This window comes from Condylura cristata, unplaced genomic scaffold (assembly GCF_000260355.1).
Source record: "Condylura cristata isolate star-nosed mole 26May11 unplaced genomic scaffold, ConCri1.0 scaffold00011, whole genome shotgun sequence".
Taxonomy (NCBI): domain Eukaryota; kingdom Metazoa; phylum Chordata; class Mammalia; order Eulipotyphla; family Talpidae; genus Condylura; species Condylura cristata.
This window is the reverse complement of record NW_004567112.1, coordinates 3,997,852-4,016,700: the sequence shown is the minus strand read 5'-3', so window position 1 is coordinate 4,016,700 and position 18,849 is coordinate 3,997,852. Positions and strand designations below refer to the sequence as shown.

The following is an 18,849-nucleotide window of genomic DNA, read 5'->3' as shown; positions in this document are numbered from 1 at the left end:
ACAGGAGAGGGAAGGGGGTGGCCCAGCCCAGCACACCCCAGTGTGTGTCCAGCTGAGCGTGGAAGAAAAGCTTCACGGCCCCAGCCGAACTCAGCCCAGCCCCGAGCTCCGCTTACGCCTGCTGCCTCCTCAGAGCTTGCTTCTCATCGCTGCAGCAGAGATGATCCCGCTGTGCCGGTAGGGCCGAGAGGAGACTCAGGCGGAAAGGGAGCTGGACTGGCAGTGGCTCAGGTCAGCGCCCAGTAAGCTGGCTGCGCTCTAAAGCGTTGCTGTAACAGAAGCATTGGCGTGAGCAGGTAAAGAGGTATACATATTGTAAGTGATTTATGTAAGTTGCTTTTATATTCATGCACAACTGGCTGCCAGTTCTGAGGTGACAGTGGGTCACACAGTCATGCTGGATGCGCACACGGACTCATTCGACTCTTTCAGGTACCAAAGCAGTCCGACGCCCTGCCTCACTCTGAAAACCTAAGCCGGCGCGGTGAATGTGGGAAGAAGCAGGTGTCTTACAGGACTGACATTGTGGGGGGCGTGCCCATCATCACCCCCACGCAGGTGAGGCGAGCGCGGCGCTGCGGGCTTCCTGTCACTGCGTTACCATGTGCTCGGTACCATAAAACAGACAGACTCACGCCTCGTGCACGGTGGATGCACACGCTGAGCGCAGTCGACCACAGGGCTAGCAGGTGGAATAGCTTGTCTCTTCACAAGTCTGGCTTTGCCATAACAGAAGTTAAGAAATCACAGATGAACACTTACCCTTCTCGTGGCTTCTCTGAGCCTTTTGTGCACTTTAAAAAAATAATATAATGGTTTATTTTTACATCATTTTGTGCCTTATTCCATCTCAGTTGTCTCGTGCTCTTTTGCCCCCCAAAAGTGGAGGTGCTTGGTAAAGAACGTTCTTCGCCGAGAGCTCAGTATTTTCCCAGTCATTGAAAGTCAGTGTAGATTATGTTTACAGACTCTGACCGTCTCTGCCATTCACGAGAGCTCTGTTGTAGGGCAGGTTCTTTTCTCACTTTATCTTCTTTGTTTAACAATCTGTGTGAGTAGGAAAGGCCCAGGCTCCCTCCTGCGGCCTTCTCTGTGGTGGTCACGCTGCTGCTGTCTAGCACGGATGCGGCCAGACGTGGGCTTGCACCACACGCAGCGATTCCGCAGCGTCCACTGGGGGTCCTGCAGTTCAATATGGCTCTGTATTGGCCCGGGGGGCCTCCCCTCTGCCGCCCCGCTTCACCTGCCGCCTGTGAGTCCAGATTGTTGCCATGCGCCTGCCCTGTGGGCTGTGCTCCGGGGCCCTCATGGCCTGGGTCCGGCTCCTTTGCTAGAAGAGCTCACAGAACTCAGGAAAGTAGTCAGCTCGGGGCTTATCAGATAAAGGGTACAGAAGTGCATCCAGATAACGGCGGTGTGTGAGGCAAGGCTTGGGGGCTGGGAGTCTCACACCGTGCTGACACGCCCCTATCACCTGCATGTGGCCCCCCGGAAGTTCCCTGAACAGTTTGTGGGAATTTCATGGAGACTTCACCTGTAGGCACGATTAATCCTTACCTCTGACTCTAGCCCTTGCATGCTCCCTGGAGAAGGAGGGTGGGTCTGAACTGCCACATTTCCTGCTGGGACATGTCCCTGGTGACCAGACCCCTGTCAGGAACCTGGGCCCCGCGCACTACGGCAGGAGGCCCTCCCCATGCTCTCCTCCGCACTTCAGCATCTGAGGGGCTGAGGAGCTCCGAGCCAGGGTCATGCGCTGTGTTTACAGACAAGAGAGAGTGAGTTGTAAAGGGTAAAACTCCTAGAAATACAATTGCTGAGTCAGAGTTTACAAATATAAATTTTTTTTTTTACAAATATATATAATTTTTTTTTTTTTTAAGATTTATTTATTTGTACATACAGAACTGGGGTACAGGCCAGAGGTTCAGGGGCGGTGAGAGGCTTCACCAGAGGCAGAGTGGGGAGCAGAACAGGCAGATCGACGAAGTACACTGCTGAGGGGAGCAGCGGGCGGGTCAGGAGAGGTCTGCCTCGCCATGTGGTCTCCTCCGGGGCAGGCGGGAATTGAACTCATGCGGAAGCAGCTTTAGATTCTCAGTGCAGTGCTTTAACCCGCTGTGCCACCAGGGAGGTCCCAATATATATAATTTTTAAACCCTGTTTTCTGGCAATCTGGCCTACATAAGCCAAACAGAGAGCTAAATTCTGACTCAGTTCCCTCCCGACAGTACTCACATTCTAAGTTAAATTTTACTGGATTTTATAAAAAATAAGAACTTGTGATGTAAATTAAATTACTAGCAGGTTGAAAAGCCAAGAATGATAAAGTGGTTAGTCAGTTTGCTAGTGTTGAGTGTATTTATTCCTTGTCTTCAGACTTAACTGTTTTGGCACGTTACAAACCTTTTTAAACTCAAGTTACTTTATGGACCACATCTTTGGTCGTTTGTAAAGGGAGAGTGATTAGTGGGAATAGGATTCTTACATATCAGTTAATTAGTTAATGCTTCCTTTGTGCTAGCCAAAGTATATATTAATGAAAAAAATCTGTGTTCTAACAAGAGCTTACGTTTCTCACAAAATTGGATAGAAAGTAAGCTAGGATTTTGTGTGTGAGTGTGCGTGCGTGCACACGCATTTCCTCTTCTGGAAGCCATGCTTTCCGCATGTAAAGTCTCTAGCAAGTGGTAACTGGACTAGCCTACTTACAGCTGTGTTGCGTCTGTGGCCGCAGTTGTATGACGGCAGTAAAGTATTGACGTAGCCTGTGACTTTTAATTTTGAATAGAATTTGGCTTAGTTGTCTTTTCGTTTTGGTATAGGCAGTTCAGTAAGTTCTGAGGTCTTTGGCAGGTGCCACATTAAAAAGATTCTATGCATGTTACTGCTTTATCATTTTGCATTGCTTTTTGATTGTAAGGTAGTATTTATGCATTCTGGGAGGATTTAGAGAGTAGATTATCGAGAAATATCAAAATCTCATTTACGTAACTAATTTATTCAGTAACTGTTGGGTTAGAAGTAAGTTAATTGGTGGGATTGCAAAATTAAGTACATAATTTAGTGCTGTTGACTATACATGTAGACTGTGAAATGATAGTGCATTATCAAAATTGATATTAGAACTTTGCACAAACCTTACTTGTTTTGAAAATTCCTCAAATATATTTTGAATACTTAGCATTTCTCTTGAAATTTAGGGGTTTCTGAAACCACACCTTTCATGGAGATGTGGGTTCTAGGTGAACACACCTGTTGTATATGCTTTGAGGGAGTATAACAACCTGAGTGTAGTTAGCTTTAAAAAAAAAAAGTCCTGGGTTGATGTATGGAAAAAAGTAAAACTACAAAAATTTTTGGAAAATTTTGGAAAGCGCAAAGGAGAAATAGGCAAAGAGTTTCAGGATTTGGCATCAAGAGCACAATACATAAAGGAAGAAAATTGATAACTTGGAGTTTATTAAAATAAAGTGTTTGCTCTGTGGCAGCCTCTGTTTAGGAGGGTAAAAGCTCCACACGAGGAGAATTTATTTGCAAGCTGCATTTTCAGTAAAGGCATTTATAAAGAACTATCAAACTGTCCAGCAAGTAAAACAGCCCAGCTAGTCAGTGGTCACCCCCATGAGCGGAGCGCTTACCAAGAGGAAAAGAGAGAAGCTGATAGAAGCGCTAGAACGGCTGTTGGCCAGCAGGGCGTGTCGTCAGGCCACAAGGAGACTGTCCTGCACACCTGCCAGGGGGATTCAAGGGCTGCTTGTACACAGGCTGATAGCGTGAGGACACAAAATAGTACAGGCGTTCTGAAAAGCAGGTGGACAGGCGTGCCTGGGGTCAAGTCTCAGTGTTATCCCACTGGGGCCTGAGTTCAGTCCCTGGGCAGGGAGTGACCCACAGGGTGCAGCAGACCTGTCTGCCCTCAGCAGAGCATTTCAGTAGATCCACCTGTTCCCCACTCTTTTCCTGGTGAATCCTCTCACCCTTGCACCTCTAGCCTGGACCCTGGCTCTTGTATGCAGAAACAAACAAGTAAATCTTTTCAAAAACTCAAAATAAAAAATAGGAGGGCAGCTATTTGTACCGAAAGTAATCTTGCCCTCACTGCGTGCCCAGCATATGTGGCCCGAGGTGTCTGTCCTCCCAGAGACAGGCTTACCCTCCTGTCACCTGTATGCGGACCGTTACAGCAGCTTTGCAAACACTGTAAACAACTCAGGTGCCCTTTGCAGAGCGGGGTGGGGGCGCTGGTTAAGCAGGGAGTGCCCCACCAAACACGAACGCTGCTTGGCAAGAAGAGGCCTGCACCGTTGACGCGTGAGACTCCAGAGAACCGTGCTGAGCGCCGGGCCCTTCGCAGAGCTCCTCCGGCGGCCATTCCCGCCGTCTTCTCCACTCTGCAATAAGAGTGGGGAGCAGACTCCCGGGGTGGGGACTAGCTCCTTACGGGGGGCCCGGGGAGCCTGTGGTGAGGATGCAGGCGCACATGCAGACCAGTGAGGTCACATGAGGACGGGGCTGCTTCAGTGTTACCTTGGAGAGTGCACTGTGTCCTCACTGGGGGAAACCTGCTCTTTTGTAGGTATGTTCACCCCTTCCTGTGACTCTGAAGAATAACTTCAGAACAGAAAAGAGCACCCCCTCCCCAAGCCATGGTGACTTTTACAGAACTAGAGGAACATGAATCTGGTTTCATCAATAACGTGCAATGTGTGAATAAGTATTTCAAATTAATTTGACACTTCAAAATCTTTTCCCTGAACAAGATAGACTGAGATTTATTACTGGGATGGCAACACTTAATGTAAGTGCTTTGAAATTCAACAAGCAAGAACAAATTGCTTTATTTTGCTGCATCTTAGAAAGAAGAAGTCAGTGAGTGTGGTGCAAGCATTGACAGAAACCACTTGAAGCGCTCCCAGAGCCATCTCCCGTACTCCGCGCCCACACCGCCCCCGGACAGCGCCGTCATCAAGGCCGGCTACTGCGTGAAGCAAGGCGCTGTGGTGAGTGGCATCATGAACATCGAGTGTGTATCGACGTGCACGAAGTGTGAGGCCAGCGTGCTGGGGTGGGGGTTGGCGCCAGAGGGGGTGAGTGTGTTCTTAACTCAGTGCTGTATTTTCTCTGTTGTGTAAGGTTAATGCTTGTTGCTGCCGACATTCCGTTTTAAATGATTCCTCCTGGCTGTTTAAATGTATTCCAGAAAGTCTTTCTGTTGAGTTTTCTTGTCCTGGGAGCGGGTCAAGGAAAGAGAGCCCCAGTGTGTAGCGGGGAGTCATTGGAAGGTCCCTCTTGATTTGGGGCTGGCTGACCTGAGCTGGAAGCTCTGGGACCTCAGCCTGCTTGACCGCCCAGGCACTCAGCTTCTTTTGTGGAAGATCATGTTGCCCAGCTGGGGCTTTCCTGGAGGGTGTAAAGTAGAAAGCTCCTGGTCCCTCCTGGGAGCTGTGGTGGGCTCCCCGAGCGTCCCCACTCTACCAGAGCAGTGACAGGGGCTGTGGGAATAGCAGGTACATTTATCAGTGTTTCTGAAGTTCCAAAGCCCCTTTCTAAAAATTTGATCATGTGAACTAAATCTTTAGAATTTCATGAGAAAAAAGAAATGTTAAAAATACTTTCAATGACTAAAGTATTTAAACTCTGCCAGCGGTAGTGTTTGATCTCATAGCTCTTTCTAGCAGTTCTTCTGAGGTTAGATCAGCTCAGGGAAAGACCTTCCATCACTGGTTACTTGACAGTTCCAGGCTGAGGGGAGGAGGTGAGGGTTTTGACTAGCAATCTGTCCGCAGAGCCGGAGTTCTCAGGCTGACTCTCTCACCTTTCTGCCTCCCTCTTAAGTCCAGGCTTTCACAAAACTACCTTTCATTGACAAAAACTATCTTTACAGAGTAGGTTCACTTTATTAAATATTTTTTTACTAATGAAGTAAAAATACCTGTAGGAGGTATCATGCATCTTACCAACAAAGAAGCCACACTGTTCGTAACAGTTCTTGGGCCTGCTCTGAATGGCACTTACCTTGGTACAGCTGGTGGTTGAGGAGGATGGGGATGCTTTCTGTTTTTGGTAACTTTTAGAACATGAAAAAATGAAAGAATATTATAAAGTCCAAGCTAAAAGCCAAACACCAAAGTCAAATTGGGAGTTCATGACTTGAGTAACAAAAGAGAAGAAGTTTCATTTATTGCTTCACGATGGGAGGGTAGTAAGGTTGCTTAGTGCTTGACATTTCTGATTGTGGGTGGTTATTAACATTTGACCTTAGAAACAGAAGTCTTAATGTCTGTGTTCATTCATCTCTGCCAGATGAAAAACTGGAAGAGAAGATATTTTCAATTGGATGAGAATACAATAGGCTACTTCAAATCTGAACTGGTATGTTACCGTGTCATAAATGTTGCTTAAAAATGTTGGAGAACTGTCACACTGGCTGGGATCGTATACATGGAATTTTGTCCTGTTCTCTGCTTTAAAAATCATGAAATTCTGGTTTTGAGCGGTGCATAAAATGCCATTTATTTTGTTGTGATATTTTTGGTTAACAGTATTTTCATTTACTGCATCCTGAATAAAATAACCCCATTTTCAAAGACATTCCACCTTGAGCCAATTAAAAATATTAGAACTTTTCAGTCTGCAAGTCTCCTCTAAGAGGAAGGAGAGTGCAGAATACAGTCTCTAAAGTCAGCATTGAACCCTCTTCTGCCTTCTCACCTCTGTCTGCCCTTGACATTTTCTTATCCTACTTCAGGTGACTTTTGTCTTGACTTTTTTGTCTTATCTGGAGGTAGACTCAAAAGATTGAATATTTCCTCTTCCACGTGTCCAGTGACCTGAGCGCTGTGCAGGATGCACTCCATGTGGGTCAGCCCCTGGCCAGGGACCAGGGCTGCGGTGGCTGCCGATAGCCTCACAGTGTTGAGACTTGAAAATGTTCCCCCTCATCAAAATTGAGATAATTTGAACATTGAAATAAGTAATGATGGCAACAAATTATTGCCCACTGAATAAAATAGAAATCCATGAGCTCGTACAGGCATGGACGAATGATTGGAGTGAATGAGTAAATCTATGTGTGACGAAGAACAAGAGCCCTTAGTTTCAGGTCACCTGTCTACAGATCACACAGTGCAAAGGGAGAACATGTGTTTGCACTTCATCAACCACGAGCTGGATTCTAGCCTTTTGCCACCTGACAGGATGGCTGAAGAGCAGCGCCGTCGCCCAGGTCTCCCCCAGCGTGTGTGACCTGAACCGGCCGAGGGGACAAGCATACCTGATGAGGGGTGGTCTGCAGAGTAGCTGCCTGTAGCCTTCCCTGGAGGGAGGTGACAGGAGCAAGACACCAGCTGAAGGACATCAGTGCAGCCATGCAGCCTGTGGTTCTGAACTGAAACTTTGCTTTAATAACAGATGTTGGGGGACAGTGTTGTTTTTAGTGGTTGTGTTGTGATGAGAGGGGGGTCTTTGTAGGAAGAGTACTGAGATAACCAGGTGAGCAACTCGTTCTTAAAGTGGTTTAGGAAAACCAGTTCTTGATCCTGTGTTTTCAACCTTTGTGTGATAGCTTCAGAATTTAGACACAGAAATACTGAGGGAGGAATATTGGGTAGGAAAATGAGCAAAAGATATTCATATGAATTAATTTACAAGGAAATTAAAATGGTCCTTAAAAAGACACTTGACATCACATGTCAGAGACTCTATCCCCGATTACGGATTATTGGGGGGCAGAACAGGAGAATAGGCAGGGTCTCAAGGTGGGAGCGGCATCAGCCAGCAGAGATTCCTCGAAAAGGGGAGAAAGGGGTAAAAAAAGGGGACCGGGCACAAGGAAGACATGGGGATCGGAGTTGGGTGCAAGTCTTCCTGCTCTGGTCTCAGCAGAGGTTTATTTTATAGGGTTCAAGCAGGCAGAGGGATGAATGAAATGGGCTGAGATCACGATCACCTTTTTTTTTTAAAGAATAGTCTGGGGTCATTTTGACCTTTAGTTGAGATTATAACATTATTTTAAAAATCAATTTATCAAGGTTAAAACTGGTACAGAGATTCACAAAGTTTAAGACTAATATTACTGTCTTTACCACAGTGAAGATTAACCACAATAAAGTCCCTTAGACCTTATCTACCACTTAATGGTTTTTATTCTCATTGAGACACCTTAGGGGGTAAAGGAAAGCAAAGGCAGGAAGGGGAAATTTCTTGTAAGTCAAGTTACCTCAGGTTCTTTGAAAAACTTGTGAGAAAGCTTAAGTGAGTTTTCTTGAAGTCTAGATGGTAGAAAACCTGATTAACTCTGAATAGGCACTTGGGTGAATTTCCATATCTAAAGGCTAGATAGTAGAAAGTTTGAGTGATTCTTTGGAAACTGAATAGAAGACTGAGATAGTAGAGTGATAAGGTTTGGGTTTTCCTCCATCTGGCAGTGAGAGAGACTTTGCAGTAACAGCCATTTGCTTTTATTAATCAGCCAGTTGTCCAATCACTTTTGACTTCAATAGGAATTTCTCACGCTGGTGCCGTGCTTGTCGGGGCCAGGCAGCGCCTTATGAGGCTGAAGCAGTCCAATTGTAAGCTGAAGGTTGCTCAGAATATTTTGATATTACGATTATACAAAAAAGGGAGATCATAACATAAGTTAGCGTGGATTAGTCTGATTTCTCAGAGCACTTCCATCTCTATCTGGAATATGTCAGTTGATAGAGGTGCATAGCTTGTGTCAGTCGCAAAAGTAGAGAAGCTGAAGTTCTTCCCTGTCATAAGAAAAAGCTGTAGCACATTGAAGAGTGGGCAAACCCATTCCCCCCAGAACAACTCTCCATTCTCTGACAGAAGGAGCCAGCGATCCTCACAGCAGTGGGACAGAGAAAGGACGGGCTGAGCCCAGACCTGGCAGTTGTGAGAGTTAACAGGAAGTAGCGCAGAGGATGCTGGGACAGGCTCGGAGACTCTGGATGGCGGCTGAAAGGCTCTCAGAGCCCAATCTTCAGGCAGTTTGAATGACGAGTCGTGGCAATAATGAGTTATAACCCATAACATAGAGCAACTCATGAGTAAAGAAGTGGAGAAAGAAAAACATTTGCTTACAGTATAATTCCAGCTTCGCAGGTAGATGAACTGATGGGGCTAGAAAAACTGCCTTTTGGCAACTGTGTGGAAAGGATGGTTTCAGGCAAAAATTGTCAGTGTTCATAAAACAAGTGGGCAAGCCGTGGTGGGAAAGTGGCTGGGTGCCGACCTGGTCCCCACAAGATAGTCATGGCCAAGGGGAAAGCTAACTTGACAGCTACTGGCAAACAGCGGAGGCCAGGGTTAGCACGGTAGCAGTGGGAAAACCACGGCCATGGGCCTCTGAGAACAGTGTGCTGAGAACACAGCCTCGCACCTGTGGTTTCCTGCCAGAGCCGTTCAGGCTGAATCTAAGCACGACTCAGTCATGTGAACTCAAAGTAAGGGACATTCTCTGCAGTAACTGGCTTCAGCACTAAAACTAAGGCCATAAAAGAGAAAGACGGGAGCTTTCTACAGTAAAGGAGGCATGACAGCTAATACCAGGTGTGGTCCCAGATTGAACCCTGTGAAGTGTAAAGGATGATGCTGAGGCAGTGAGTGAGATCTGAACCTAGTCTGGATTAGATAATAGTGCCTCATCTGTGGTGTTTCCGTTCTCGTAATTGTATGAATTTACTGTTGGCGTAAAAGAGACTTCTAGGCGGTGTCAGTGAAAGCATTTGATAGTAAGTTGCATTATAGCGACAGTTTGCCTTCACACATTACAATAAAGCCATGCACTGTATTCATATATTTATATAATTTAGCAAACATACAATTTTAACATTGAGAAAACGGTGCAAGAGTATAGATACTACAGAAATTTGTAGTAATTTTGTATGTCTTAAGAGTCTGAGATTATTTTAAAATGAACTGTAATGCTTTAAATATTTGTAGCTTTTAAAAAGTTGAAAATGTGGCCCTCCCTGGTGGCGCAGCACCAGGGTTAAAGCACAGCACTGGAAGCTGAAGCCACTTCCACATGAGTTCGATTCCCGCCTGCCCCGGAGGTGACCACATGGCAGGCAGACCTCTCCTAACCTGCCCGCTGCTCCCCTCAGCAGTGGACTTCGTCGACCTGCCTGTTCTGCTCCCTACTCTGTCTCTAGTGAAGCCTCTCGCCACCCCTGAGCCTCTGGCCTGTACCCCAGCTCTGTATGAATAAATAAATATTAAAAAAAAATTTGAAAATGTTTTAAAAATAGTTATCCATGTTTTAATTGTTCTCTTAATGCTGCAGGAAATTGTGGTATATTTTATGGTGTCAAATTCAGTGAAATTCATGTAGTATGTAAATGTTAATAGGAAGTACTTACTTGAATCTGAGACCTAGTTTAGAGACCTTTGATACGGTATTTAACACCAGATGAACGGTCGGTGGTGAGTTGGGGAAAGTTGGAAATAACACATTTAAAACCTAGCCATGTCTTGGCACTTAGTAAATGTTCAGTAATTTGAATTTGTTAAAATAATGTATTTACATAAAAGTAATGGTCTTAAAATGATGACACATTTAGCTCAAAGAATGTGAGTATTCACTGCCCTTGTGCCTTGAGTCAAAATAGTATTTCCAAAGAGGAGTTGTCCGCTTGCCAGGCAGAGAGGCCCATCAAGGGGACATCGTGGCTAATGTCTTTTAGTCAACTCCCCTGCATTAAGGCCGGAAATAGTGGGATAGATGCCGGTTAGAAGCCTGTTTGTTTGTTTCAAACCATCGTTTATCTAGGTGGTAGTATCTCAGCAGTTCTGATGCTGGTTCATTCCAGAAGTTAGGATTATGTCTTACATGTGCTTCAAGGAAGAAACATCATGTTCATATAAATGTCAAAACAAGACAGCTAACCTTTCCGAAGATTTTAAGAATATAGCCTCATGTATCTGCTTGCTTTCTTGCAGGAAAAGGAACCTCTCCGTGTAATACCACTTAAAGAGGTCCACAGAGTCCAGGAATGTAAGCAGAGGTGCGTCCTGGCCTGGCGTGAGCTTTGGACCGCTTCACGCCACACAGCGATGCTTGATTTGATGGGTGTGCTGCAGGCTTTTCCTTGGATTCCTCCTGGTGTTCCTTTTACCCATTTATAGTGTGGATATGCTCGAACTTCCGAAACTCTCCGGTTGAAGTATTGAGTTGTTTCATTTGAAAACTAAAATGTAGAGAAACCCCTAATCCTTATTAATGGAAAGGGATATTTATTATGAACCACTTATTCCAACACGGTTGGCAACTGGGTGTGTTAGTAGTTTTAGTTTTTGAGGTTTCTCTAGTAAATATGTTGGCTGTTTCAGCATTTCTTTGAGCGAACTGATGATAGCTGACAAGCTTGAACTTTAAAGTTGCTTGGTGAACATTTTCCAAAAAAGGTATTTAACTGTTTACCTCTAATGCTTATTTCCTTTCTGACATACTGGTGTTAGGTAAATAAGTAAAAAAAAAAAACCTATCAAATAACTGTCATTTAAATACAATTGGAAAAATCTTTTTTTGTTAACAGTGACATAATGATGAGGGACAACCTTTTTGAGATTGTAACATCGTCTCGAACTTTTTATGTGCAGGTAAGATGCTTTTTAGGAGATTATAGAGCCTCCTAACAAGACATTAGTAATGTTTAGGGTGAAATAAATATGCACTTGCTGCTTATGAGAACAAGCAAAATATATGGCAACTAAAATTCACCAACCCAACAAAAAATGTTATATTTCAGATTACTGGTCATATATTTAGCAAATAAGGCTATTTATGCTATAAATTAGTCAAATTGAATTAAGTAGTATTTAGAAGAAGGGAAATCCTGCTTAATAATGTATGTACCTTAAAGTTCATTATTTTTACACATATTTTGGAATTTCAATTACATCATTTTGGGGGTAATTTTTTCAAAAAGGGGGGGTTCCCTCAAATACCCTTAATAAAAATAGACAGCTCTTAACATAGCTTCACAAATGGTAGACAAGCATCTGTATTTAAGTTAAAAATATACTCCTGTCACATTGAATTACCTAGATTGGAAGATTTTAAAAAGAACAGTTTTTTATTTTATGAAAACTACATATGCAGAAAATATGGAAAATCTAGAAAAACAAGAAATGAGTAGTTTTAAAAACAGACTCCCACATCCATTTTGATTTTTTTACTGTCTTTCTTAAAAGGGTAAGTTTTATAACAAGTGGGTTCATGTATGTGTTCTATGTGTTAGCTTAATATAGTATAGATTTTCCCCCGACATTACTAAGCTCTGAAAACTTTCTGGAACCGCACTGTATTCTGCTGTGGGAATTCTCCCTGACTCAGCTGGCCTCTGCTGCTCCTTTTCTTTCATGTACATAATTCCTGTACATTTACTGTGACACTGTGGCCAGGGACATTTTTGTATGTAAATTTGCCTGCATTTTTTACTTTTTCTTGATGAGTTTGTAGATGTGAACCTCCGAGCACGAACTTTGATGAGGCGCTCCTGTTTGCAGTGAAGGAAAGTGTCCTTTTTGACCTTCACTTGCTTTGCACTGTTCCTTCTAAAAACTAATATTATTGGTTCAAAGAAACTCTTCTGTAGCTTCACATTTTTGAACTTCTAGATTCTAGAAGTAAAGGGTGTTTTCTCCCCACCCCTCCCTCTTCGGCTCCTGTTAAGTTGAATTAAAGCCATAGTAAAGTTTTTTACTTCTGGGGTTTTTTTGAACAAGAGGGAAAAAACCAAGAAGATTAGTAAGGCTTTTGATTTTGTCAGAAGCCAAGACCCATCAAGGAGTTTTTGGGCTGTGACTAGCCAATACATCTTTTAGGATTTAGGGTCCTACTAGAAATTGTTTCTAGTATCTAGAAATATGAAAATAACAAGAAAATATGCTAAAAAACCAAAATGTGAATGATGTCAACATGGTTTTTGAACGACACAGTGACATCGGGACCCCTGTCAGGTTCAGACAGTGTAGCAGTAGGTCTGATAGACGAGAAGGTCATTCTTCCTCTTCCTTACAAGAACTCGTGTTTACAGCTTTTAATGTGTCTGGCCTTAAAATGGGTAGTGCCACCTTTGCGCTCGCTGTAATGACTTGCCTGGCAAAACCTAGCTCTAAGGAAGCAATCTCTAAGCTCTTTGGACACCACTGCGTTGGGTGACGGTGTGGCGGGCACTGCCGTGGAGCGGAGCGGTAGAGGCGGGCGGCGGCTCTGAGGCGGGGGTGACCGGGCCTCTCTCCGCAGGCCGACAGCCCCGAGGAGATGCACAGCTGGATCAAAGCCGTCTCGGGCGCCATCGTGGCTCAGCGCGGGCCTGGCAGATCGGCGTCTTCTGTATGTCTCCTGTTCTCTGGGGTGATGCTCCCTTGGTCCCCCCATCCTGGCCAGCTCTGTCCCCACCTCTCCCTCGAATCCTCTGGTTCCCGTCTCTCTTGAGATTTATTTGCATGTTGACTTTTATACCAATTGGACTTGCAAAAAAAAACCCGCATTCCTAATGTAACGCTTCCCTGTAGTGTTCTGTGGACATGACTTCCCATGCATCGTATTGTCTTAAATGCACAAGCAGGGCAGCTAAAGAATGAACGTTCCCTTGCTTTGTCTCGGGGTCTCCCTTGTCAGTGCCCCACCTTTAGTGTTACCTGACAGTTCCTAATGCGGGGTGTGGCTAACCACTCCAGGTACCTTTTGCGGTAACACTACAGTTTGGTGAGCATCTCGATGACCGCTTCCTCCGGTTTCACTTAGGGTCTTCTGGCTTCGTAAGTGCTGTGAGACCGCTGAGCACTTTAAAGGCAGTTGAGTGCTCTGAGAATTTTCATTCTCGTTTTCTCAGAGGTTAATTTAAAATGTTGCTTCTTACCTTACCACCGTTGTAATTTTCTTTTCGGTGGTGTAGTAAATTTGAAACAGCTAACCGTCCTCAGAAATCATAAGAGCAGCGTTTTTCATCTTATCACGTCCAAAGCATAGAAATAGGATTTGGCATTCGAATCCCTTCTCTGTGGCCTCTGCCTGAAAATATAGCTCTATTGAGGAATGAAAGGTCAGGTGTGTCGAGATGGGGCACTGTGGCTGCAGAGCGCCCACTGGAGTGTGGGACGATGGCCTGGGAAGCCAGGCCCCTGCGTGAGGTCCTCTCTCTCAGGGCCTGCCCGCCAGGGATGCCTGGCGTGCTGGTCAGCGCGGCCGCTCCCTCCCTCTCGGTCGAGGCACTCTCCTCAGAGCCATTTCGGAACATCCCAGACGTCACTTTCATAGGTGTCAACTTTAACTGCCTGTGTTTTATGTGACTTTTCAGCAGTCAAGTCTGAGACTCTCTGCAAAAACGTTGTCTGTTGGGAAGAGGAGAAGCTGGAGCAGGGCGTTTGTGTTTGGTGCTTTGTGGTGGGGCAGGTGGGACTCTCAGCTGGGACTGCCAGCAGACGCTCTCTTCCTCCCTCTCCCCGGTCCAGGTGAACGCTAATCTTAGCTTTCACTGTGTTGCAGATGCGGCAGGCCAGAAGGCTGTCGAACCCTTGTATACAGAGGTATACACCGAGCGCTGGGGACCGCGGCACGTATGTGGGCTCTCACGCACACGTGCCTTCCTCCTAGGCCCGCCTCGCTCACTCCGCACCGGGCCTAGAAAGTTGAGTTAACGAGCTGCCTTTCGCAGTGACTGTAACTGACTTCGTCAACACTAACGCCAACTATGTCACTCTAGCCGTCAGGTTGTTCGTGTGTTAAAGAAAGGAAAAGATAAATAATGAAAACGAACATCTGCTCGATGAGAAAGTCACATCGCCCGATCATCTAGAAATTCACTGGCTGCATTGCTGCACGTTCCAGTGTCTGTTTGGTGTCTTGTAGGCTGCGTCTCGCAGCAGCGCACCCGTTCTAGTCGTGTGTGCGGACCTGGGCGCGAACGTGTGGGGTGAGCCCCGCAGCCTAGGGGGCCCAGCGCCTGTCTCCCAGTGTCACAGGCGTGTGCCTGGAGTGAGAGGGTCCCCCGGTGGCCCTGTTCCCGGGTCTCCTCAGTTTTGATTCACTTAGAAGCGCTGCGAGCAGTACTCGCCGCTGAGCCACCTCGCCGCTTGAGGGGTTGTAAGCACGTAGCGGTGCTGCTTTTCAGACTCCAGGCCGTCTGCATGTGGGACATACCACGGCTAGTACGTGCCCTTGGTTACAGTGAAGTTCAGGGACGCGAGAACTCAGCTGGCCAGGCTGCCCGGCCAGACTCAGCTCTGAAAAATGTGGGTTCTGCTACAGCCTTTCACTGATCATAGCCTGCATTTTCATTTTTTATCTTTTTATAATCTGCAATAACTGCTAGAGTGGACCGAGAATATGCTCTTAAGTAAACGACGGGCTGGCGGCTCCCCTTTAAACACGCAAGCCCCGGCCAGCGAGGCCGGCCGAGTCCCCACAGCGCCAGGAGCTGCCAGTTCGGCTTTGGTGACGGCCGCGCTTCTGGGGGACACGGCGCTGGCGCCCCGCTTCCTGCGCCCCGGCGACGCCTTGCTTGGGGAGGAACGTGCGCCCTCGGCTGCATGGCTCGGCTTCTGCTGTGTGCGTGTGCTGCTGTGCTCCTTTGTTTTTCAGAGAGTCAGTCTCACGCTGAGCCCCTAACCCGACCCGGCTGACTGACCGCGCCTGCCCGCTGTCTCTCCACAGGAGCATCCTCCCGGCCCCGCCGGCGCCAGGCTCGCGCTCCGCCCCCCCGGGGCCGCCACAGCCGCTCGCAGCAACTCTCTGGTCTCAGGCTTTGCCGTGGAGAAGCGAGGATTTTACGAGTCTCTTGCCAAGGTCAAGTCAGGGAACTTCAAGGTCCAGACTGTCTCTCCAAGAGAACCAGCTTCCAAAGTGACTGAGCAAGCTCTGCTCAGACCTCAAAGTAAAAATGGCCCTCAGGAAAAAGACTGTGGCCCGCTGGACCTGGACGACGCCAGCCTCCCGGTCAGCGACGTGTGAGCTGGCGGCGCGGGCCGCGCCCGCCGCAGCCCCGTCTCCCGCGAGACTCTAGCCAAAGACGCCTCTTAGGTGGACTCTGGAAGCCGGTAACCCAAGAATTAGGGAGTGGCCAAATTAAATATAATTTCTTTAAAAAAGCGAAAGAAAGGGAAAAAAAAGTGTCTCTGTATCGACTGTCTTAAGTTTGTGTGTTCTCATGTGGGTGCCGACAATGTGATGCTCTTTCATAGTGAATCTGGCAGTGGCAGTGTCTCCACACCGTAACATGAAACACGCTTCTAGTGACGCGGGTCATCGTTCCGCTGACTTCCGGCAGGTGTTTGGTGTTTCCCCACCTCTCCGGTTAGTGTCGCTGCCTGGACCACCGCCAGACTGGGGTGGCGGCGCCCGGCCACGCGGGCTGCGGTGCTGCAAGACTCGGCCAGGTCGGGGTGGGTGCTGGCCGGCGACCGCTGGGAACCGTGCGGCCGTCCCGGGCTTGAGGAGAGGGGAGCCGTAGGGTTCCAGGAGCTGCCTCTGGGACGTGTGTGTGGAAAAGCTCAGTTGGGATCTGCGGCGGTCTTTGCTTTCTTCAGTGAACAGCATTTCGCGTGAGGTTTTGGGGTGATGATTTCCTTACCAAATTTTGTCAGTGGGTCTTCCCTCTATACTTGTCAGTAAGGACCCTAAGTTTGTATGTACAGACATCTTGCCCTCAGTCGTTTTCAACGGTGGCCTCTCCTTTGTGTCACTGCTAAACTCTATTCAAGTGCCTGTGCTGCTTTTATCGCGCTGAGGAAAGTTTTGAGGTGAATGTGCTCAGCAGTCCTGCAGGATGGGTTTTAAACATTGGGATAAAGTTAATTTTCAGTAGCTTACTTAGTTTGATGCGCTAAATGAGCTACCGTTTATGTCAAGTGCCAGAACGCTGGTATTCTACTACCTGTGCAATATATTTGTCTGCAGACACAAATTTGAGGGCACATCGGACACGGGGCTGTGGTAACGCAGGCCCCTCTGAGAAAGCGTCCTGGTTTCAGGGGGCGATTCGCAGACCAGTTTGAGCAAGAACTGTTTTTTGTAGTTCGACCTTGAACATTCGCTTTAATAGTCTTGGATTTCACATGCTGCTATTTTTATATTTTGCCATTTTATAGTCCATTTGTTTGAACTCGTACACATCACCGTGTCTCCAGCTCTCTTTCTAAGATGACTTCTGGTCTGAAAAGAGTCTTGTGCTGCTGGGGCCGGGCGCCGAGGTCACCCTCCGCCACGCTGGCCACACAGCTCCCGTCAGATCCCAAGTGCATCAAGAATGCACCGCTCAACTTTTCATTATAAGCTAATATTTTAAAAACATTTAGTTTTTTTTTTTCTTTTCTGCAGCTACATTTGCAGATGGTAGGATGCAAGGGTTTAAGTAGTTACCGCTTGTGTGCTGACGTGTCCGCTACATCGGCCCTTCTGAAGTCGCCCTTGGGCGACCTGGGGCACTCAGGAGCCGGAGCCTGTCTCCTGGGGTGCAGTTTCCACATTGCATGTTCATTTTCGTACATTTTGGTATGGGTAATTTGATATACTTAACGGTGGCGAAATAATGAGCTCTATTTTGGGACTTTTTATAGAACTCCCTGGTTCACTAGCCTTGGAAAACACCCTGTGACTGTCCGGGTCTGCTAGTATTTATCTCAGTACTTTTATAATTCTATGAAAATTATTTAATTGTTTTAAAGCTTAGACTTTTCTTGTAAATACGTTACATCTGAACTGTCAGAATTTCACTTTGAACACCTTGATACCTGCTGCGTTTTGTCCCTGTGCGCGTAGCACACCTCTGAGGTGGGGGGGGGCGCGTGATTCCGAGAGGCTTCTTTTACAAACGTGTTGCCTTTGTATGTCAAACTGGTTGAACACTGTAATGACTTGAGAATAAACTGCTCCAGAATTAATTCTAACTCATTTCTCTCCTGGTTGGGTCAACTGTTTTGTGAACCGAGGGCAAGGCCAGAATGCATTTGGTTAATTGACTCGAATCTATGCACAGCAGGCCACCTGGTGACCGGGAAGCCCAAGGAAACCAGGTTGGGGGGACCCAAGGGAAGAGCAGACTTTTTGGGGAAAAGACGTCACTGGTTTTGCTTCCTTAGAAAACAGATTTTCAAAAGCCAAATGGAGTATGTTGAGTGCTTGGTGCTGGCTAGACCAGGTGGGCGGCAGGCAGGGTTGCAGGGCAGCAAGGGGCCCATCCCCAGGCGACCTGCTCCTGCTCTCCGCTCAGCCCACCACCCCGCCGCCCCCCCACCAACACACCGTCCAGTGTCAGGAGCTTCCCACGTTGGTCCCGAGCTGTGGTGGGCAGAGCCCGTGAGCACAGTGCCCTGGGGTGCAGCGATGAGACCTCTGGGGTGAGTGAGGCCAGGTGACCCAGAACATGACCACTTTGCACTCTAGAGGAGAATATGTCCCTGCTGACGGAAACAAAAGCATTTTGAAACTGGAATGTGCTCTCGGACAGAGAAGCCATCAGTGACTTTAAAAGTCTCCGAGGCCCTCTGGCCTCCCCTGACGCCCCTGTGCATCCTCAGCCGCTGCTCCCAGTTGGGATGGGTCTGCCCCAGAATGCAGGCGCTGAGGCTTGGCAGTGTGTCCCACGTGTCAGGCTTCCTTTGGTTTCCAATTAGGCTGGTTCTTGCACACCCACAAGTAGTATGTTCACTGTTAGACGGGGCTATTTGGTATTAGTACTCCCTGGGAAAAGCTCTCTTCCAAGACCTTTGTGGGTTCAGCAAGTGAGGTTTTCTTTTCTTCATTGGGCCTGTGTCTATTTTTCAAAGACGTGTTGAGATTTTCTTATCAAAAGTGCCATTGCAAGAATAGCCCATGTCTCCTCACACCACGCAGGG

General features: G+C 46.9%; 1 protein-coding gene across 3 annotated transcripts in view; it reads left to right on the top strand.

Annotated features, from left to right (window-relative positions):
- The window catches only part of PLEKHA1 (pleckstrin homology domain containing, family A (phosphoinositide binding specific) member 1), a 36,901-nt gene extending 18,745 nt beyond the window's left edge, over nucleotides 1-18,156 (top strand). The window contains exons 5-12 of one of the 3 annotated variants that reach the window (XM_012723835.1): nucleotides 433-558; nucleotides 4,860-5,003; nucleotides 6,307-6,375; nucleotides 10,951-11,015; nucleotides 11,547-11,610; nucleotides 13,259-13,348; nucleotides 14,504-14,544; nucleotides 15,671-15,961. In XM_012723835.1, the coding sequence (XP_012579289.1) occupies nucleotides 433-558; nucleotides 4,860-5,003; nucleotides 6,307-6,375; nucleotides 10,951-11,015; nucleotides 11,547-11,610; nucleotides 13,259-13,348; nucleotides 14,504-14,544; nucleotides 15,671-15,863 (792 nt within the window). In that variant the 3' untranslated portion in view covers nucleotides 15,864-15,961. Of the gene's footprint in view, nucleotides 1-432; nucleotides 559-4,859; nucleotides 5,004-6,306; nucleotides 6,376-10,950; nucleotides 11,016-11,546; nucleotides 11,611-13,258; nucleotides 13,349-14,503; nucleotides 14,575-15,670 lie in introns of all 3 variants that reach the window. The other 2 variants (XM_012723833.1, XM_004680381.2) reach the window with 2 other exon arrangements.
- Nucleotides 18,157-18,849: the final 693 nt, after the last annotated feature.